Below are 23,580 nucleotides of genomic sequence, written 5' to 3'. Positions count from 1 at the left end.
CCAAAATGAGATATTTATAACCGATTTCAACCTGAAATTTTCAAATGAGAGTAGCTATGTGTCCAAAACATTTAAATAATTTAAATTAAATATTCATCTCTTCGGATTTACTGAAATAGATATGTGATATTTTATAATTTTATTGTCTGCTGAGTTCACGAAACGCCTTGCAATATGAAATAACTTTTCTGTATAAATATCCAACCAATTAATTAGTTTATATTTTTCTAACTTCATAACTTTGCTTTTGGGCAACTAAAATCTGGTTATAATTCTTCAATGATAGGTTTATTTCAACTACTAACAAACAATATTCCCTCTCAACTGTTTCTTCCTCCTCATGATTCACAAGTCACAATTACCCCCATTTATTTCTATAGTTAACTCAGTGGTACCCGAGCATATCTACCAAACTTTGCATCCTGCTAGGTTGTGAGTTTGGACATGAAGACAGTTTCAAACATGTCGCCCCAAAATCCCAAGAAGGAACAGGAACACAAAAAAGTGATGCCCATAATTGTCTCAACGATCCTAGAAACCAATCTTAGACCCTCATCATGTTTGGGTGATTTTCAGCTGGCATTTTACCCATTCTTTTCAAAGGCGACACTATATATATATATAACGAATTCCCTCCCGAATTCTTCTATCACGTTTCATCCTGTTAACTCCAGAACTGTGTGAAAAACTGAATTAACACAGGACAGACAAAAATACTAGATATTCATAAACACACCCACACACCTAAAGAGAAATTTCAGAATTGAGATAAAAAGTTTATGGGCTCCTTTAAAAAGTAGTTTATGTGAAATTAATTGGTTGAGCCTGTTTAACTGCTTTATAAACATACTAATTTACCGAATAGTACTATTTAAGTACTTCAGAAATAATTAATATCGTTTAACCCTTAAATACAGTATTTCTAGTAGTTTAATAGCATCAGACTTATATTTAGAAGTGTTCATATTAGAAATCAGATATTTGTAATACACAGAAATTACAGAAGACGATATTTGCGAAATACATCAATTAGCAAACTCGTGCCTATGGAGCCGCAAAGAACAGTTGGTTTAACCTATGGTTGCCACATGTTAGAAAAGATAAAAACTTTCTTCGAATGAAGATTTAAAATACGTATTTCATTAATAAATTGTAAATTTACCGAAACTTGTTCCTCATAAAATCACAAGTTTCCACCTTTTCCCTCGGTGGCCCGAAGCTAGGACATTAATTTTCAAAGAGTTAGATAACTTGTTTGAATTGACACTGTGATAATCACCGCATTAGTTCCGAAATTCAGGCATCCAGTACATGAAGATTCACTTTTGAAAAATTAGAAAAACTTATTAGCATCCTTCTGGCCAGTAATACTTAAAAATTAGATCATTTTAATACATTCAAGTGTTAACTGATCAACATCATTCGTCTTTAAACGTTACGTTGTGTTCGTATTTCATTCAATTAAAAGGACTTTAAAACTGAAAATAAATACAACGATAAATATTTTATGAAGGCAGTTGTTCGTTAAAGTTTACTTTTGCAAACATGACATATTTGAAGGTATTTTACTTATAAGATTTTGTATATGGATTTAATTTAACCATGTAAAAGTTGAATTTAATAAAAATATCAATACAATTTAAAAGCTGATATCTCTTAAATTAATTTATTATTGTATGCTCTGAACAGCTCTATGAAAAGAAATGCACTATTTTTCAAATCCATGTTTGGTTGATTTATTAGATGTGTTATATGTATGGTTAGGAATTTTGTGTTTTTGTTGACGGTAAAACAAAATTTTATTAATATTTAATACATCAAATGCTTTACTCTGAACATATAAAACAGTATTTTAGCTATCATAATAAAACATGTTAGATCATTTGACACTAAATGCCCCGCCAATGGTACAGTATTTGTTGTAAAATGCTTTCGCAAAAATACGATAGAGTTATATTGTTTAGACATGCCTGGCATGGCCAAGTGTGTTAAGGCGTTCGACTCGTGTTAAAGACTTATGCAATATGTCTTTATGTTTTATGAATGGTAAAACTATCAGTAGTAGAAGAAACTCGCATCAATAGCATTGGCCTCTGATAATTCCAATAAATGTAAAAGGAACATGCCCTGAAAAAAATTAAATTTAAATCCAGGTAAGGATAACAGTGTTTAAATCCTAGATCAGGGAAACTAGCTGCATTCCTTCTTCTTTTGAACTGCTAAATTAGTGTCGGCTAGAAAAATAGCCTTAGTGTAGATTAGTGTGAAAATTCTAAACAAACAAACACTTGTCTTATTAACATTTCAATTAAACTACAAAGCAATTGTATATTAGCAGAGATTATGATGTGAGTGAATATTCGTTTAGGTACAAGAGCATGAATAATAGTTATTGAATATGTTAAAAATCAAATATTTAACATAGAATGTAAGGTGGACATTAACTCTTCAGTTAATTGGTAAAGTGAATTAAAAATATTTATAATAATATAAGCACGTGATACATAACAATAAAACAAGTTTAAAAGTATTTATTTTGAAATACTGCTGTAATATTCATTTCAAACATAAATTACTTATATATGTATCTCTGCTTTGTGGTATTTGTTTTATAATATGTTTGTCGTGCTTCCCACCTTGTTTTATTGCAACCTTACAAAAGATTTCTGAGCAACACTCAATTATTTTGATAACGTTTCTTTTTAACTATAATATTTATAACTGAGGTTTTGATTTGTGTTTATATAAAAGCGAAATGTGTGTGAATCGTGTTTTAAATCTATACTCATTGGAAAAAGCTTGAAAAGAGCAGCTGTTTGATCTTCCATCCACTTTCTCTACTGTAGCTACAACCAGCAATATTAATGTTTCCAAGGTATTGGGACAAGAGCATCAACAGGATTTTTGTTTTGAATGTTGATTCGTCGCTTTTCAGGAATAATTTTGAACTTTTCTAGTGATTATAGAACAACAATATTTCTTAGGTAATATGACAAAGTTGTGTAACTACTGCATATCTTCAGCAGGATAAGGCATTTTTTACTGACGTTTAGGAATACGTTGTGGTTTTTCTCCGACATATTCTACATCATCAGTTGCATTTCATTGTCAGTTCTATTAAAGTTCAAAACTAAAACAGGATGAACACTATTAATACTTCTCAAAGGTTTCTCTTTATACAAGTAAATCAAAGCATTGAATGTTTGTGAAACCTGAGGTTTATCCCAAATATGTTTCCAGGACTGGATGACTGAAACGTATGAACGAGATACTTATTTATAAAGATAAGTAAATTACGTAATTAATAGCAGCATGCTTAAAAATCTCGCGTATACCATTTTGTAAGTAATATGAACAAAAGAATGAATATTTTTTGCAGATTAAATTTGAAAAAAAGAAGATTATTTTTACTTATCTTCCAGAATAAAGTAATTTATTATTTAGCGAAAAGAAATTGACTTCCAAAAACATTGATTTTATTTTATAGATTTCTTTTTGTAGAAAAAAGCTATTATTTATTTATAACAAATTAATGTTATCGTGAGTGTGTTTTATTACAGCAAAGCCACATCGGTTCATTGAAGACAACTGAATCTATGATTTTAGCTTTGCGAGTCCGAAGACTTACCGCTGTTCACCCGGGGGCGTTAATGTGAAGAAATTAACTTTCAAAGTAACTTTTAAGACTACTTAACCCACTTCGCCATGCAGGACCCGGTATTAAATTATGATTGAACTTTGTAAATTCTCCTTATTTTACGTTATTAACAACAACATCTTTATTTTCAGACAGAAAACACTTAATTTCAGAAATAAGAAGTTTTTTTTTTTTATAATTTCTATTGATATCGTAAAGATCGTTTGAGTGTTAATATGTCTCAAACACGAAATTTTGTATCAACGACATAATCCTCTATTGAGAGTATATATTCTAAAATATTGTGTGTTTGGACAAGTTTAATTTACTGAGTGAATAACATCTAAATTGAATTCTAACCTTGTTTTTGTTGTTGTTATAGTTTTTATCACGTGATATATATGCACGATGAGATTTAGCTATTTGATATACAAACGTTATTTTCTACTTACTTCTTGGCTATTAAGTATTCATGTAAAAAATAATGTTTTATACGTATATATGTATGTATAAAGTAGATAATAATAATTACTGTTATAGAAATGATACACTAATAGCATGATATTAATGTCAGGGATAAGAGTGTCATCTTTATTGGGTAGAAGATCATTTACTAGTGTTTTGCTCCGCAGTTCTACCAATGAATAACAAACTTTGATGTTTGTTGTTCAGAGATTATTAAATGCTATCAAATGAGTCATTAAGTAAAACATTTGATAATTCTAATCTTTAATATACTCAGTCGTAAAACAGGAACGACCGTACCATATCTAATTATATCAAACAGATAATACGTTTATACAAACTTGTTTGTTAACTGTTCTAACTAAACAAAAGACTACCATATCGTTATATTACAGAGTCAATGTTATGATTATTTTTCTTTGGGGATTTAAATCTTATAAATAATGGTCTCACTTTACGGAGAAAAATATTCTGATCGTATGTTGGACTGATAGGAACGTACTTGAAAATTTTATATCTTTTAATGAGGTTCATGCCGAATGGTAGGTCATACGTTGAAGGTGACGATAATGTCAACTGCTCAGCTTCAGATCCGTTATGTTCAAGGCCTTGCTCTCTCCATTTGACAAGTCCTCTTTCTTCGTCTGTTCCTGAAATTCATACATTCTTATTATATATTTTTAGCTTCGAGAATAATTTAAATGTGTTATCATTTCCGTTGATCAAAATGAAAAGTGTTTAGTCATTTATATCTAATAACACATTTATCGCTAGAATGGCATATTTTCCATTTTCTTATACAGTTGTTTTTTTTTTATTCTCTCATGTTTCTCAGCTGTGAATAAAAATATTTAACACTTCTCGATTGTTAACGAAAAAGAAACGAACAAATTTTCATCGATTCTACAGCTGTGGTGATATAATACATGAAAGATAGTGATATGACAGAAAATTAGTTTTTTTTTATAAGAAAGAGGTTATTGAAATTGGTTTTCAGCGCTATAAACTATCAGACTAAGGGTTAAGTCTGTAAAACTTTCATGCCTGACTGTCACATGACATAAAGTGATGATTTTGTAAAATGAGAGAGAATAGAATTCGTAAAGATTTTACAAGGAGACTCTGACTGTTGCTACCAAAAAATGTATGTAACAATGAAAGATGGAAATAGGTAGATGATTTATCAGATAAGTCATGTTACAGATGAAATTTGATTTTTTCATATTCGAATATTATGCCAAAAATTGTAATATTTTATACACTTTCCAAGAAAATAAAACTGAATATTTTGTGGCTGAGAAATAATAAAACTCTTAACGTAATACTTTAACGGTGTCACAAATCACATTGAAATGTATGCAGTTTATTCACAAACCCTCGAAGGAATGATCCCTTACCTGGTATGGAATTGTCTAACACAAACGCAATGAGTCCACCAACAAATACGCTGGTGTTCAAAAGAACTGTAATGAGATGGTTTGCTACGTCATTCCCTAAACGAAACAAAATAAATAATTTAATAATCAGTTACATTAAGGTTTACCAACCCGTTGTAACTTAAAGAAAAATTTACAAACTGATGATCTGGTTCTCTGGTAACTAGATAAGTCTCAACCATCTTATAATGTTACAAGAATTTTCCATTTTGTGTGAGATTAATCTTTATCATATAATTTTCCACATTTTGTACTCTCTATGTTTTGTAAATTATGGAGCATTGAACGTTCAGTATTATCTATTAGATAGTTTTAGAAACCGTTTCATAACGTTTAACAATTTCCTTCCCAAAACTCTAATGACACTAAAATGTCTACGTACCTATATCAATAATACCTGGGTGTCCCTTGAACCACTTTGGAATGGTGATCCCCATAAAAAGAGATAATCCAAGGATAAAAACATTTCTCGATGAGCGAAGGTCGACATATCGGACATTTGACAGTCCAACTCCCGTTACCAATGCAAACATAACACATATGATTCCTCCAATAATGGGCTCAGGAATAGTGTTTAGGAAGGCCCCAAACTTCCCCAGAACTGCAAAAATCAACATGGTAACCGCACCATACTGAATAACACGACGACTAGCCACCTGTTGGTGTAAAAATGGAGGAAAAGAAAACTTGATGTGAGTTTTATGTTTCTGCAATACCAGAGGTAACGATATTTGTTAAATGTGTGAAATATCAGCAGTTATGTTACACATACACATGTATAATAACACAATAAATCTAAGCAATTACAATAATATTCAAAATTGTAATACAAGTGCTCTAATCTCTTTTTGAGAGGCAGCACATGGGTATACTTTTGTTATTCTGATTGCTGCAATGTTTTGACTGTAAGAAGTCATTCCACCTCCAGATCCCCAAATTCCAGAAACGATACAGCAAAGTCCTTCTGCAAATATTCCACGGTTTATGGCGCTAGGTGGAAGAGGAGGTGCGGAGGCTAGACGTGCGCATGCGTAGTAATCTCCTACTGATTCGATTACCGATGCTAATACTCCAGTAAACATTCCAAAAACAGCACCGATACTGACCGTTGGTACACCCCACTGTCCTGAAAGTCCAAAATGAAGATGCAAATGGTCTTCCTTTATTTCAAACGTAACATTCTTAACATACATATCGACTGCTTTAACAAAACACACGTACAATAAAACAAATCTTTCAGATTATAGCTTTTAATTTGTATATTTTTTATTTCAAGAAAATGTATGATATTAACGATTTTATATGGTACAGTAAACTTTACAATCAAATTAGTTTCAAAAATTGAAGTGATAACAAGTTTCTACATAGACAGAACTAAACAAAAGATAATTTCGTAAAATACTTACGTAAATATAAAAAATGGCTAAATTTTAATGAATATTTTTATAACTACTTTCCTGGATACGGAAACCTAAACCAGGGACTAGAGTACATCGTCTCTACACGAAGATCAGTTCTGGCTGAGTTGGTTGGACCCAGGGCACCAGCAGCAGTTAGTATGAAGCAAATAACCCAAGCAATAACTATGGTAAGTAAAACCTGAAAAAGGCTTAGAGTTATTTGTTATTCAATATTCAAATGTTTTTTTTCTAACCATTGTATATATATATATATATATATTTAACGTTTATCAGAAATGTTTTATATTAGCAGTGATTTTTTTGTGAGTGGAAATTGGTTTGCATGCAAGCACAGGAATAATGTTTATTGAATATGTTGAGAACGAAACAGTTAAAATCGACCTAAGGTGGACGTTCACTCTATAGTTAATTAGTAAACGCTATTTAAAACAATACAGTTATAATTGTATATAAATACGTGACACATAACAATAAAACAAAGATAAAGTTACTTATTGTGATCTTGCCCTTGTAATACGTTCCTTCTGGTTTCCATTTGATATTTCTCGTAACATTACAACAATACAAGTTAGCTGTATTTAAATTTTTTCGTTTCTCCAAATGTACAGCAAAACATTTCTCTAGAATACTAAATTATTTCGGGAATGTTTCTTTTTCAATTAAAGTTAATAATTGAGACTTTGTTGAGTGTTTATCTAAATGTGAAATGTGTGTGAAACGTGTTTAAAATCTATACCCACTGGGAAAAGCTTGAAAAACGGCAGTTGTTTGATCTTCCATCCTGTTTCTCTACTGTAGCTGCAACCAGGAATATTAATGTTTCCAAGATACTGGGAGAAGAGCACAAGAAGTAAAATTGTTCTGAGAAAGAAACAACAAGAAGATACAGATATTTTAATACTGGATTGTAAGAACACTGAATACATAACTGGAAAAGCTATTTCTTGCAACAGAGTTTATATGAATGTTTAACAGTAGTAATTAATATCCGTTTGATCTTAGCTGTTAATGTTCTCAAAGTTAACCCTTTTTTACAGTGTTATGTGTAAGGCTACCCTTAGATTATTTATATATTTAGCAGTAATCATATCTCCCTGTATTCCTTCACCAGTGTATTTGCCATAAATATAAACATTTATTATTAAAGTTTTGATACGTAAGAGAGTTGTTTAGGTTATCGGTAATCTCTACAGTGTTTTGTGTGTTTGACGGAGAAAGTAGAAGTATATTTAATATACTTACAGGTTGGACAAGATACTTTCAATAGTGAACTGTGTTGCTTTGTACTAGAAACAAACGATTCTCCTTTTCTTTCAGATAGCGATGAGGTTTCTAACATACGTAGCGTATCAGTTTGGTTTGTTTTGAATTTCGTGCAAAGCTAAATGAGAACTCTCTGCGCTAGCCGTTCCTAGCTAGCAGTGTAAGACAAGAGGGAAGACTGCTAATCATCATAACCCACCGCCAACTCTTCGGCTACTCTTTTATAAACGAATACTTGGATTCACCGTCACATTATAACGCCCCCACGGTTAAAAGGGATAACACGTTTGGTGTGACGGGGATTCGATCCCGCGACCTTAAGATTATGACTCGAGTGCTTCAACCACTTCGCCATACCGGGACCTTGACTTATTCGTGCGATACCATAAAATACAGTTCCTGCAGGACCAGGTGGTTAAAGAACTCGAGTCGTAATTTGAGGGTTACGGGTTCGAAACCCTATCGCACCAAATATGTTCACCCTTTCAATCTTGGGGGAGTTATAAAGTGACGGTCAATCCAAGTATCCGTTAATAAAAGAGTAACCCAAGAGTTAGCGGTGGGTTGTGATAGCTATCTGCCTTCTCTATAATCTTACACTGCTAAATTAGTGACGGCTAGTGCAGATAGCCTTCGTTCAGCTTTGCGCGATATTCATATCAAGCTATAAAATATTTCATATTTCACAAATAAAACCTTCACTGGAGTATTACAAGTTTCTCTATAATACTAACAAAATACCATTGATAAGTTAATTATAAAACAAGACTTACATAACTGCTATTCCCCAGTTTTTACTAGCTTTAAAACCTGCTTCTTCGAATAGAGAAAGTCCAACCAACGATATGGTAGGGACGAAAACTAAAGGTGTTAACCACTGATGTATCATTCCTATAACACCTGTTAGACCTATAACCATTTCAAGGATGGATGCCCCAATGATAGCGCCTTGTATCTAAACAAATATATCAAGACTTACATTTTAAATGATGCAAATATATATAGATTATTGAATTTAAAGTATGTAGGATATGTGATGTTATACATATATTTTTGTAGCGATGTTTGACTCATTTTAATACACGAGACACACATCATTAAATATGTATTGGGAAAGTAATGTTTGTTCTCTATATTTGCAGAAGATTCTATAGCGTAAGAATCAATAATAAGAATAAGAATCAAAAGATGAATTACGCTCATTAAGTATAAAAGGTAATCATCACAACACGATATGTTGGGTAGTTACAGTCAGTATACTTTAAACCTCGGAAGCTATATTTGTGATAAACGCTTAATAAACGGAAAAGTATCCCAAATGTTGGCGGTGGATGGTGTACTCTAGCTGCTTTCCCTCTAGTCATACACTGCTAAATTAGGGACAGCTAGCGCAGATAGCCCTCTTGTAGCTTTGCACGAAATTCAAAAGAAAACGAAGAGGAAAACTACAGACATTTGACCAAGAACGTTAATAGATTACAAACATGGCAAACATTCAACTCTCCTGGAATATTATATTACAGTCAATCCCAGTATTCGTTCGTTGAAGAGTATCATAGGAGTTGGCAGTGAGAGGATATGACAATTAGCTGTTTTCCTGTGTACTTACACTGCAAAATTGGGTATGGCTACAGATAACCCTCGGGTTACTTTGGGCGAGATCCAAAAAACAAACCAGAACAGATGGAAGATTCAGTACTCCTTGAAAAACGCTTATATGTAAACCATTATTTGTAATAGCCTTTATACTAAACTGTGTTATTGTTTATATATTAAAATATATTTGTGTTAAGTATAGTAACTTGGAGACTTGTCGGAGATGAATCGTAACAGGTAACATGCGATTTTTATTTTAATAATAAAATTTATAAAATTAACGCGTTGAGTAAAAAACCTGCGTCTTTAATGAAATTGATAAAGTCGTTGAATCTAAAATAGTTCTTATTACTAGAGAAATAATTTGTTTTCATTTATCCAAATCTCCATCGTTAACTTAACATTCTTATTAATTTCCAGGTGTTCTCATTTAGTAGTGAATCAGATTTAAATAATTTAAAATTTTATGACAATAATTGCTTTATTTTGTTCAATAATTAACAAAATCCTTGCTTCTGATATCGGATACATAATATTCCAACAAACTGTTTTGATATAATTTCTCACCTCTCGCATTCTGATTTGCCAGATTTCTTGTAGCTCTTCTTTTGTTGCCGACAACATTTCTTCTTCACTAGGACACTTCCACTGAGGTAAACTCAAAGTAGCAAATATTGGAATCAGAAAGGCTGAAGAAGGGCCTTGAATAATGGGTAGTCTACATAAAAACACTAAATAAGTTTTTAGTCTAAGTATTAAATCAGCTCTTTGTATAATTACTCAGAGTCCAAGCGACAACAAACAATATCAAAACTCTCCTGAATGTATAAACATTTTTATTAAGAATTTGAAACAGTTTCAGAGTTCGACATGAAGCTGTACTATTGTCTAGTAATCTCTCACAGCAACAACTTCAGTATTCACCAAACAGGTTCTTTCATACACACAGTTTGAAGTCATTCCGTCAAAATGATTTTCAAATTTCAGCTGTTTCGTTTATGCTTCCACTACTAATTTTGCTTTATCTAATGACAATGCCCGTTTTCAATAATGCTATTCTGTAGTTTACATTGCTAAAGGCTGATTTATAAACATTCCATTTCCAAGTTCACCATTCTTACCGTATTTTATTTAGAGAATGAAGATAGTTGTATCTCAACGCTTCTCTCAAAAATCAAAATACACAGACATTACAAAAAGTTACATCAGTTGTCTATATACATATGTCTTCATGAGGAATATCTTTAATTGACGTTTCATTTTCCAGCTGCATGAGATAGTTGAACGGGTGTGGCCTAGTGACCAGTATACGTCAGCTATAACTTCACTTTGTCGTTGGTTTGTTTTATGAGTGAGACGGTCATATCCCACTATTCTATAATAATGGAAATAGCAGTGAATACCGTGTCTAGCTGTTGTTTTCACAGTTTTACAATTCTAAAATAGACTTTACAACATTCTTCGTTTACACATTCTGTACAAACAAAATATTAAGCTGTTGATTTATAACAAAGAAAAAAAAGGTTTGTTACATATTGTTGCGATAATGTACGTCAATGTAAATACGTAACATGGTTATCATTTCAGAATATTACAGTTTTATATACATACATGTGGAAACGGCTGATATGGATAAAGAAAGCACTATATTGAGGAGCGACCAACCTTTCGACCTTCTTCGGTCATCGTCAGGTTCATAAAGAAAGAAAAAGGTAGCTCACCGATAGCTGACCACATGTTTGAAAGATGTTGTGTAATTGAGTGTAGGAATGTAGAGGGCGTGTTTAGATGTTGGATTATATTTATTAATATAGGTATAAAGGTGTTCCTTTGTATTGGTTTATTTTAGCTTGAGTTGTTGTATAAGTAAGGCTTCTTTAATTTTACGTTTGTTTATGTTTGTTTCTTTAAGTGTGTGGATGTTCTCTACAGCTATGTTTTGTTTATTTGAGTTGCAGTGTTAGAAAACGTGTGAACAACACTAAATAAATAAAAAAAAAGGCACCTTCACACAATTGAACAGCCGCCTTCAAACATGGGATCAGCATTCTGTGAGTTACCTCTTTCTCTCTTTGTGAACCTGACGATGACCGAAGAAGGTCGTAACGTTGTTCGCTCCTAATATAGTGCTTTCTCTACTCATACCAGCCGCTTTTACAAATATAGTTTTCTCTACAAGTATGTTTTCTCGTCATCACGGATTACAGTAACATGATATTGAAAATATTCCCCACTTTTAAGCCTTTAAGCTTAGATGGATGAAATTCGCTCTTACCTTGTACCGAAAGTTGACTGGATTAGGGTTCCTAAACCTGACACAAAAAATATTGTTGATGTTATGTAGCCCCTCGCCGGGTCGGTTTCTTGGATGCAGAGCTTTGGTGTGACTAAGTAAGAATATGCCAAAGTCGACCCGAACATCATCAGGAATTGCTATTAATGTAAAACCAATAAATACAGTTTAGTTTTCATGTTTTAATCAAATACCACTTGAAATACGTTCTAAATAAGTGTAAGGTGTTTTTTTATTAAACACTAAAGAAGGAAACTAAACTGTTTCTATATTAGTGTTTCAGCAATATGTAACATTAACCATAATAATTTATTCTTCCATTCTATTTAGTGGACAATATAACTGAATAAAAAAGAATTTTATAAGGTGCAACTGAATAATTTCTGTGAATTTCACCGCTATCTGTGATTTGAAATATTAGTGATGTGTTTATAGTTGAGCCAAATAAAGCACACAAGAAGAAATGTATTAACTTAGGACAAGACAAAAAAGTTTTACGCGTGTCACGTTTCAGATTCGAATGGTGCTTTGCCCATTTACGTGATTTAAACTATGACATTAAGAATACACAGAGGAATCTCATATCAAAACTTCTCAAGATCTTCTGTAAATGTAATTCTGCAAAAAATGCATATTCTAACTGAGCTAAAAGTTAGGACACCCTAACTCCTAATGGGTAGTGTTAACCTCTTCGGCTGAAATAACTGCAGTCAGACGCTTGTTGTAGCCATCTGCCAGTCTCTGACACCGGTCTGAAGAAAGTTTGTCCCACTCCTCAATGCAGAATTCTTTCAGCTGTGGGATGTTTGAGGGGTTTCTTGCATGTGCAGCTCTTTTCGAGTCACCCCAGAGCATCTCAATGAGATTAAGATCTGTGCCTTGACTCGGGCATTCCAGAACTCTCCATTTCTTAGTTTTCAGCCAGTCCTTGGTGGATTTACTAGTATGTTTTGGGTCATTGTCGTGTTGCAGGGTGCAGTTCCGCTTCAGCTTTAATTTTCGTACAGATGGTCTCATTTCATCCTCAACCGCCGTCTGATACACAGTAGAATTCATGATGGATTCTATGATTGTGAGCTGTTCCGGTCCTACTGCAGCAAAGCAGCCCCAAATCATGACACTTCCATCTCCATGCTTGACAGTTAGTATAAGGTTCTTTTCTTGGAATACTTTATTTGGTTTACGCCAAATATGTCCTCTGTTCTGGTGTCCAAATAATTCAATTTTGGACTGTCTAAAGAACATTATTCCAAAAGTCCTGGTTTTTGTCTACATTCTCTCTGGAAAACTTTAGTCTGGTCTTGATGTTTCTCTTATAGAGCAAAGGTTTCCTCCTTGCACACCTCCCATGCAAGTTAAAATTGTGCAGTCTCTTTCTGATTGTAGAAGCATGCACTTTCACATCAACAGTAGCCAGAGCCTGCTGTAGGTCCCGTGATGACATGTTAGGGTGTTTGGAGACTTCTTTCAGCATCTTGCGGTCTGCTCTCGGGATGAACTTGCTTGGACAACCAGACCTGGGCATGTCGACAGTTGTTTTGAAAGCCCTCCACTTGTTTACTATTTTCCGGACAGTGGAATGGCTGACTTCAAAATCTTTTGAAATCTTTTTTAAATCCCTCACCAGACTCATTAGCTGCTACAATTTTCTTTCTGAAGGTCTCAGACAGCTCTTTCGCTCTCACCATGGTGCTCGCTCTCACTTCAACTGTCAGGAACACACCAAACTAAATGTCTAAGGTTTAAAGAGGACAAACCTCATTCGAAATGCTGAGTAACGATGTTCTAATCGTGTGCACCTGGTGTAATACACCTGTGTGCGAGCTGAGCCATTTTAACAGGGAATAAATGTGGGGATATCCTAACTTTTCCTCAGTTAGAATATGCATTTTTTTTAGAAATACATTTACAGAAGATCTTGAAAAGTCTTTTTTCAGTTTTAATTGTTTAGTTAGATTCCTATAATCTCTCAGTATTGTTAAATTTAAGATTAAATATCTATATAGCCAAAAATGTTAGAAAAATACACATGCTTTCTTAGGGTGTTCTAACTTTTTTCACATGACTGTATCTTTAATGTATTACTGACATACTCCGTATTTGTGTAATTCTGACCTTCAAGACCTGTTAAATGAGGTTAGGTTGATTATTATGATATTCCGTGTACTTTTACATACAAACATTTAATTGTATATATCAACGAGCAAAGTATCATCATTCAATATGTTATGCTCCATAAACATAAATATTTTTGTCTCAAAAACGTATTTTTCTACAGTTGAGAGTTACTGTTTCAGATCGTATCTAATGTTAAAACTCAAAAGAAAACATTTCGTTCTGAACGAACATTTGTGCGACACGTTGTAATCTTGAACAAAATCAAATAAAAGATCAAAATTAGCCCTCATGTAAAGGAAAATAGGAGAAAATATGAAGTTTAACTTCATTTAGACATCAAACTAATCATTAATGAGGACTAGTAGTAAGAATACTGGGTGAAAATAAGTTTTGAAAATAAAGTTCTCGACAGTTTAATGCAAAATAATAATATTAAAATAATGTAAGATATTATATAAATATATAAGGTGTAACATATTACTGACTTAGAAAATACGAATAGTAAAATTCGACAATAAACTCCATGTTCTCACCTGAATCCCAAGTAGAATACACAGGTACCAACGAGGAACTTCATCCACAGAGTATAAGATGTCACCCTTGACTCTGTCTTCGTCTTTGATGTCCACAATAGAAACCTTCATGTTGAAAAATAACAGATGGTTTATAAGGCAGATAATTGTTTGTTTAATTACTTCCTACTTAATTTTTGTAGACATAGTGCTGCTCAGCGTAAGGAGCCGGAAATTTCCTTCATATTTACACTGAATGTCCTTCAGAGGTATATTACACTAAATTAGGTGGAATTAGGGTAGTATCTAGACGTGTTTTTGTGTTATAACTAAACCTTTGTTGATATCATAATATATTCTTTAGGACAAAACATAATAAATTAATGTAGGCAACTCTTACGTTTTATATTGCTACATAAATTTGGTTTAAGATTCGTATTAAGAAGTGTGTGTAATTTTGACATTTGTCCACTTCTCAGTAGTTCAGCGGTAAGTCTAAAAGTTGATAATGCTTATAGCCGGGGTTTCGATACCTGTGGTGAGTACACTATGCTACTGTGTAGACTTTTCTTATTCCTTTGTTGGGTGGGTACGTTGACAGAGGGGGGGTGGCATGTGGTTAAGGCGTTTGACTCGTTATGCAAGTGTCGCAGGTTCGATTATCAGTCGCACCAAACATACTCGATGTTTTAACCGTGGGCGCGGTATCATATTTTGCAGTATAACATTAGATTAACCGCGAGTTTATAACGCCCAACAATTGAAAAATTGATCACGTTTGTTGTGACCGGAATTGAACCTGCGACCCTAATTTGAGAGTAAAGTGCCTTCACCAATGACAATGCACAACCCAGTTTTGTGTTTAATAACAAACAAAGCAACAATAGATATTACGCGATTTTTCAATAAAATTATTTTATTCATTTTTTTTTACATGGAAAGAGCAATTATAACTAACCCGATAGCCATTACAACATACGTTAGACTATGTAATAGAATATAAGTTTTAATCCACTTTGTCATGAAGAGAACCATACGGTTAGCACGAAAGTTAATTTATTTGTTTTGTTCAATTCATTTATAGTCACGTTACACTTCACTCAAACAGATTCATTTTCACGGGGAATACAGATAAACTGTCAAAGTAACTTAACCAAATATTACTGTAGATTTAGTGTGATGTTGAGCTAATTTTTTAGATAACATGTAAAACCAACGTATTAAGAAACATTTTGAGAAACTACAAAATATATATATTCTGAAAAAAAGTTTTAAAACATTTATTTATTCTTATATTATTGGATATTCTATAATACTCTAGTTCTATTCTTACATGTTTCTTTATTTCTGTTGTTGTTTGAATTAAGCCCAAAGCTACTGAATGGGCTATCTGTGTTCTGCCCACGACGGGTATTGAAACTTGGTTTTAAGCGTTGTAAGTCCGCAGACATACCGCTGAGCCATTGGAGGGCTTTTTTTCTTTATAAAGTACTTATTAACCAAAATAACCTAATTCATTTGTTACGAAATCCTTACACAAAGTCTCTTACCTTCGGCTCATCGATTTCGTTCAGCATTTCGTTTTCTTCGACGTTTTGTTCTATCTACGTGTAAAGATATAGATAATATACACACACACACAAGCATTTTAATATTTAAAGTGAAAAAATCGAAACCTATTTGGTTTCTTTCAGCTCATTCGTATATATATATATATATATAAACAAGTTACTTTTGTATTGACAGTATTCAAATTTCAGTTGTTTATTAAGAGGTCCATGCTTAAAAGCTTAGTAGCCAATCTTATTTTCATATGATCAATCTTTGGCTGTTTTTACATAAGATAAAAAATTGGGTTCATATCATCTTTATTATAAATTAACACATGTTTTACTAACTTTATAGGATCAGTAGCAGAAACATTGTCGCCTTTGTCACCGACATAGTAGTGGCAGCGTTGAAAGATCTACAATATGGCGGAAGTCCTACATCTACTTTTGCCAAGATACAGCTTATTTGAGCTGATCGGAAACTCCACAGCCTTGAAGGACTGCGTAGGAAGCAGGTATAACAGTAAAATCGACAAGTTCAGGCGAGTAGTGGTTTCGATTTTACACGTTAATATACAAGGAGGCTTACACAACAAGAAGTTTGTACTCTGGAGGGTTTGCAAGAAACATGGTATTGATATCATTTTTATAAACAAAACATATCTGAATAGAAACAACGAGTTCAGATTAACTGGATGTACTGTTATCTCAAGCCCTAAATCAAAAAAGGAGAGGAACCGCGGTATTATACAAAAGTGGCATGACCATAACACATGATGAAACTATTAGAGAAAGTAATAACGAAATTCTAGTTTGCCACTTTAAGCCTACTAATACAATAGCGTTCACGTTAGCTGTGTTTTCTGCATCCCCTCGGACGGCGTCAGATACGAGTATATTTCAACAATTTCTATGTAGAAATACTACATTTATCTTAAGTGATTTAAACTCAAAGTATACCAACTTTCCATGTAGGAAAACAAACAGGAAGGAGATAATTATAAATAAATTTATGGAAGAAACCGACCTTGTGGTTATAGATGATAACATTCCCACACATACCCATATAGATGACTCTCAAGACAGACATTCTTGATTTGGTAATACTTACCCCAAACATTTTGCTATATATTTCTAATTTCTGCGAATTAGCTAACATAGGAGGGACTCCGCGAATCACGAACAACCAATTCACGTGAATCCCTCCCCTTTTCTGTAACTTTTCACGGAGAAATTTGGAAATGTTCAGCACATATCTCAACTTGTCTCCCGTTGAAATAGATTTTATCACACCCAATGAGCACACGATTGATAATTTAGCTTTTCCCATAACTTCTAATAAAATCCGCAACCTCGACTGTATCCCTATGTGAGATAATATAACTTAAATTTAAGTCGCAGAAACTAACTCCCGAGATCCATTCGCACGTAACAGAAAGATTCCAATTTATTATTATGCAAAACTGCCACACTAAAACAATAATTAATGGGGAAAATAAGACAATAAAACCATTAATAACACGGCAGCATGATATTAACCGGGAAGATTTCTGCCTATCCAAAGATGAAAGCAAAAAATACCAAACTATAAAGCCATTAATGTCTCAACTGATTTTACTAAAGCAGAACTATTTACCCAGTATCTTGCGTCAGCCTTCCAAATCCCAAGCCTCCCATCATTGTTCGATTCCAATTGGTGGATTCGGCAAATAGCCAAATATCGTTTTGCTCTAAGAAAACACACACACACAATAAAACACACCTGTAACAATACAACACGCCCGATTTAATTTGCCAAGTAAAATTAGATATCGACAAGCAAGCCTTGCAAGGCCACGTGGTTAAGGCGCTCGACTCATAATCTTAGTGTCATTGGTTTGAATCCCCGTCACACCAAACATGCTCGCCTTTTCAGCAGTGGGAGCGTTATAATGTGACGGTAAATCATGCTATTCGTTGGGAAAAAGAGTAGCTCAAGAGTTGGTGGTGGCTGATGATGATTAGTTGCCTTCCCTCTAGTCTTACACTGCTAAATTAGGGACGACTAGCGCAGATATGTCTTGTGCAAGTTTACGCGAAGTTCAAAATAAACAAAACACAAATATCGAAAAACCAAAATAACTGCCCATCACTTAAAACAGGTTACCCCCCCTACTGGTAAAGAAGAATTATAATAGTCATTCCGATAACAACTACAGACTTACAAACTCTGATAAATTAAAAGAAAATAAGTCTCCTCAACTTGACAGGAAAACGTATTGAAAAGATAATCGCGAACAGGCTCTTATTTTATATAAAAACCAATAAGAACTTGTTCCACTATCACAAAAGCTGTTGAATGTTTTTTTAACATCAAGAAATACTGCAACTGTCATATGTTTGTGGTTAAATAATTGAAATACAGTTTCTGTTGATCTAACTAGGTGATCATTGGGCTACATTTAGCATAATGAATTGATTTTCAAACTATATGAACTCAAAATCCACACACAGTTATTCAGTGTATTTCAAGCTTTGCTCAATCACATAATCTAATGGTGTAATAGGTAGTGTGTAGCTCTATATCCTAACTAAACACAGGCAATTATATTTCACCGAGTTGTTAAAACAGAAAAAAAGAAACTAATCCAAATACAACTAACCCTACCACACACCGATATAAAATACACTAAATTTATAAAACTACTCGATGTTACCTTCAATCGGTCTTTGCGCTGTAGGAATCACGTTAGCAAAATTTAAAAATCTGTCAACCAAAGTATTACTTTCCCGAAACTTATAGGAGGCATTCACAAAGGATGCTAGGCCTACCATTACAACCACTTATAAAGATTGTATCAGACCACTCATTGAATATTAATGCATTATCACGTGAAACATATCAAATGACCTCATGCAAAAGTAGAAACATGACAATACCGAGTAATCCGAATGGCATATCGTTTTTCAAGGTATACTCCCTCAAACTACTTAGATTCAATACGGACATTACTAAAACCTAGTGAAATAATCCAGAATTTATCCAGAATATATTATCAAACAGCCAACACAAGAAACACACAAACAAAACAATTTTCAACGTCAGCCAAAATACCCACCATATGGCGCACCCATCAGTCTCCTTACAAAATTCGTAGCATATAGTGTACTAACCAAATTTTAGCCGAAAGTATACTAAACATCAACATTCTTAATTTTAATTTCAGGTACATAGCTCGGGTTCTCTCCGGATAGATCGAGTCTGGGGAGTAACAATGGGTTTTAACGGGGTTCCTCCAAACAAATTCTTGACATAGGATATGCAGATCCGATGTCGCCCTAAAGGACCATAAGACCTGTATTGGTCGAAGACTTTGTGATAGTCACGTGCTGGAGCCTGTTGTTGGTCTTTTCTCCGCCGCTTGCCGATGATAGATGATAACAACAATTTGTTTGTGAATGGATGTGTAAATAATGTTCGTATTTATACACACATACGTTTTTTTTTCTTAACATGGTTTAACCTAATATCCAATCACGAATAGGGTGAAGCAAAAGTAAATTTCTTGGCGTTCCATTCCAGTTGAATCTGTCCAGAGCTCCTGCTAGGGGCCAGTTAAAACCCAAACTGAAATATTTGCCAGGTTTCTGCTTCTGCTAGCCGCAATATTATAGTAAAACATAAAATCAAGAGATTCTCAATATTAATAAACGTACGTTGTTTTAACAACTTCAGAAAACTTGGTACATACAGTTGGTTTTAATTTTTCATAATAATTTACATTTATTACCTTTTAATTGAATAAAAATCACTACTACGAAATGAGATGGAAGTAATTGAAATGTCTGCTCTCATGTTCTGTAAACCAACTATGTCATATGCTACAAATTCTATAAATTAAAATTTCCTTCATAGTTACTTAATAAATATTAGAATTCGTTATTAGTCACAAAGGTATTTTGTAAAATAGCCAGAAAACAATATTAGAAGAAAAATTTTAATTGATTTACATCATATCACGTTATATGGAAATAGGAGAAAACATCAACAGTAACCACAAAAATTAAATAGATTACCCAAATCTCCTCACAACACGAAGTAAGTGCCGAAGCTGGAAGGTTAATACCTTTATTGATATGCTCATGATGATGGGTTATTTCATTTTGAAAATTAACTATTTCTATGTCTTATTATTTTAGTTTTGATTATTAAAACGAGATAAAATCTTTAATCAAAAGTTACACTTAAATTTTTACAAGTAGGTTCAGGGATGCAAACTAAACACTGTGTGAAAACGATAATTTACTAAAACATAAAACAAACAAGGAAGAGGTAGAATGAAACAACTATTATATTGTAATATCAGGCAATAAATTAATTGTTGCCTTCGTAACCAATCAATAATTGTTAAGTCTGTGTATAATGCATATCGGAATGCATTCTTATTATATTGTTTTAAACCTAGAAAATCTAGTTCTCAGGTTATTTAGAAAACGTACTTTATATTTACTAGAATACTTTTTAAATTTCACTTTTAATGTAATCAGTGACGAGTGTGGTCACCCGAAATGATTAAATTTTGAATGAGTTGAGTTGCTTAAATGGTAAAGGTTGTCTTCTATATGTGTGTAAATATTTCTGAAGATCATTCAAATACATTTTAAACAGATGTATCAATTGTTGTAATTGGAAGAAAAATTTGTTTGCCACGTACAATTACTAAAATATTATTATTCCAACAATTTCCTTTATAAGGAGTTTCTTTTCTATATAAAATTTCTTTTTTATCCTTTAAACTTTGGCACCTTTACGATCGAAACATACATGATTTTATTAACCAGATGATATTTCTTAAACTTAGTTATAAAGTTTGTGTTATGCTGTTCCCGTGTTCATTGATCCAAATAGCGCTGTATTTTATCTTACTGATACTTTTGTTGATCTATGAAAAAATGTATATCAGATTCCGTGTGTGATTGTTACTAACAGATTATATAATGTAGTGTGGGCCGGTTTCTGTTATTCGAAAACATTTATAATAATTAAGAGAACAAAGTTATCTTACCTTGATACCTCCTACAAGAGCTAAACAAGTCAGTTTTTACAACAATATGGATTCTAATATTGAATGATGGTTTTGAATTAGAGATATGTGAGGTTGTGAATATATAAATATATAATATATAAATAATTAAATTATTTCTCCTTCGAGGTTTTGAAGAAAAAAATCCAAAAACATTGTGTCATATGTAGCATATTCCTGACAGAGGCCTGAAAATAGCAGAAATTTTGACTTTTTGTGTAATCTTGGTCATCGAGAAAATTAAGTGTTTTATACAGAAGTCTTGCTTCTAATGAGGTTTTGAGGTTGTTTTATAATACGAGTTTCGATGTAATATCCGATATACATACACGAAATATTTGTAACACAAAAATATAATGAATTTGTAAAACCCAATTTTGATTTTAACGACATAAAGGCATTTTATTAATATAAGTCTCGAAACTGTGTTCTGAATAAAACTGTGAATAAAAAACTTCGTTGACATTAAAAACTCAATATTTTTTTCAAATAACCATTGAAGTTTTTAAGGGTCTTTAAACTTAATTAATGCTTAAACGTCTCTAAACATCCAATATTGATTGACAAAAATCAAACGATATTTCAATAATATTATGACTATTTGCGAAAAAAACAAGTTAGAAAAGGTTGAAATAACTTGTAAAGATATAATTTATATGTACATTGGATAGTTTATTACTGTAGTGTTATAAAACAAAAAGGGCGGGTCAAGTTATAATGTTACTTATACCACATCAAGTAAAGGTTTAATACAAGTGACTGTTCATATAGATGAATAAAACTTTCTAAAATTACCTTAAGTTCGTAAACTGGTTTGTCCCGCACCATGGTAAAAAAGAACGTTTGATGTTCACTCCAAGATATAACAGGTTCAGAAGAAGATGGGTTATGTCGAACACAGCCCTAGATAACTGTGCATAAATGATCCTTCCAACGTAAATGTACCTGTTGAATGTACTAATAATGAGGTGCACATGTTTAGGTAGCTGCGTTCTTGATCCGTAAAGATAACAGGTGGAACAACGTAATCATCCGAAATGACGAAACTATTTCTCTATCAGTCGTTTGTTTCTTCGTTTTTGGATTTTGCGCAAAGCTTCACGGGGGCTATCTGCGCTAGCCGTCCCAAATTTAGCACTGTAATAAAAGAAGGAAGGAAGCTTGTCATAACCACCCACCGCCAACTATTGAGTTACTCTTTTTCCAACGAATAGGGAGGTTGAAAAGGTAAGCATGTTTGGTGTGATGGGATTCGAGGCCACGATCTTCAGTTGATGAGCCCAGTGCCCGAATCAATGGGCCATGCCAAGTCAAAATGAAATCAACAGGCTGAATAATGAAACATGTGCACTCCCTTAATTCTAGCTGAAACAACTTCATCAAAAGAATTCACACTTACTCTTAAAAACAATCGTCGTTAGAATGATTAAGAGTCCCATACTCGAATTATTACGCGACTATTTTTACGAATGTTAACATATTCAGTGTTATTTGACTTAGTTTTATCAGCTAATATATTAACATAATTTTGGTGAGTTTATCAAATAAATATATAGAAATGTTCTGCAACGTTTAAACAGCCGCCATCCAATTTACTGTTTTTTTCTTTACTTATTTATGATTAGATACTAGATACTTTTTAGCTAGTTATTAAGTTTGTTACACTGGAAAGGAAATATATAGTTTATTAGCGATACTAAACCATTCTTTTAGGTAAACTCAATTCTGCTAAAATAAGCCTTTCGACAAAAATATATCACCGTGTAGTTTTCCAACTGATAATAACAGTTCATTCATTACTTTAGAAGTCTTAGTATATTTATCGGAGAATTCGATTGATCAGTATTTTTCTTTTACTTTTTTTAATGTAAACACTTTGGCAAATAGCAATAGTCTGCATACCAGACAAAATTATTGTTCGAGGTGGAAAAGTCCAAAATATAACCTCCCAACTACGATATATCGTCGCTAATCAGTGCAAGGTTAAATAATTTTGGGCACTATTGTAAAGTTACGTTTACTGCTTTAAGCTGGACGGAGCATAAGATGTATACTAAAATATAAATAGTATATATATAAAAACAGCTTCGCATATTAGTAGCAAGAGATAATTCTCACGAGCCGAGTCACTTGATATTCCTTCAGACGTGTTTAGGGCAAAATAATCTATGACATCTTCTCTTATTTTTCTCTTTTTTATTTCCTACACTTTTCTGCGCCAGCGAT

At 33.0% G+C, this 23,580-nt stretch overlaps 1 protein-coding gene across 1 annotated transcript; it reads right to left on the bottom strand.

The window, feature by feature from the left end:
* Positions 1-4,327: 4,327 nt before the first annotated feature.
* LOC143247926 (solute carrier family 23 member 1-like) lies at positions 4,328-22,245 on the bottom strand. The gene is made up of 12 exons (XM_076496476.1): positions 22,150-22,245; positions 16,292-16,345; positions 14,763-14,867; positions 12,094-12,251; positions 10,386-10,536; positions 8,996-9,177; positions 7,700-7,820; positions 6,992-7,137; positions 6,411-6,780; positions 5,921-6,194; positions 5,500-5,595; positions 4,328-4,752 (listed from the first exon to the last, which is right to left on the bottom strand). The coding sequence occupies exons 1-12, from the start codon at positions 22,180-22,182 to the stop codon at positions 4,487-4,489; spliced, it is 1,956 nt and encodes a 651-aa protein (XP_076352591.1). The 5' UTR covers positions 22,183-22,245; the 3' UTR covers positions 4,328-4,486.
* Positions 22,246-23,580: the final 1,335 nt, after the last annotated feature.

The sequence above is a fragment of the Tachypleus tridentatus genome, chromosome 3 (genome assembly GCF_004210375.1).
Source record: "Tachypleus tridentatus isolate NWPU-2018 chromosome 3, ASM421037v1, whole genome shotgun sequence".
Taxonomy (NCBI): domain Eukaryota; kingdom Metazoa; phylum Arthropoda; class Merostomata; order Xiphosura; family Limulidae; genus Tachypleus; species Tachypleus tridentatus.
The sequence above is the reverse complement of the archived record's forward strand: the minus strand, read 5'-3'. Positions and strand labels throughout refer to the sequence as shown.

Excerpts from the sequence above, each read along its gene's own strand:
- LOC143247926 (XM_076496476.1), bottom strand. The coding sequence starts at position 22,182 with ATGGTGCGGGACAAACCAGTTTACGAACTTAAG. Across the intron at positions 14,868-16,291 it reads ACGAAATCGATGAGCCGAAG|GTTTCTATTGTGGACATCAA; the intron begins GTAAGAGACTTT and ends TTCAACATGAAG. Across the intron at positions 7,821-8,995 it reads AACTGGGGAATAGCAGTTAT|AACAATTTTACTTCTTGTGC; the intron begins GTAAGTCTTGTT and ends TTTCTTTCTCAG.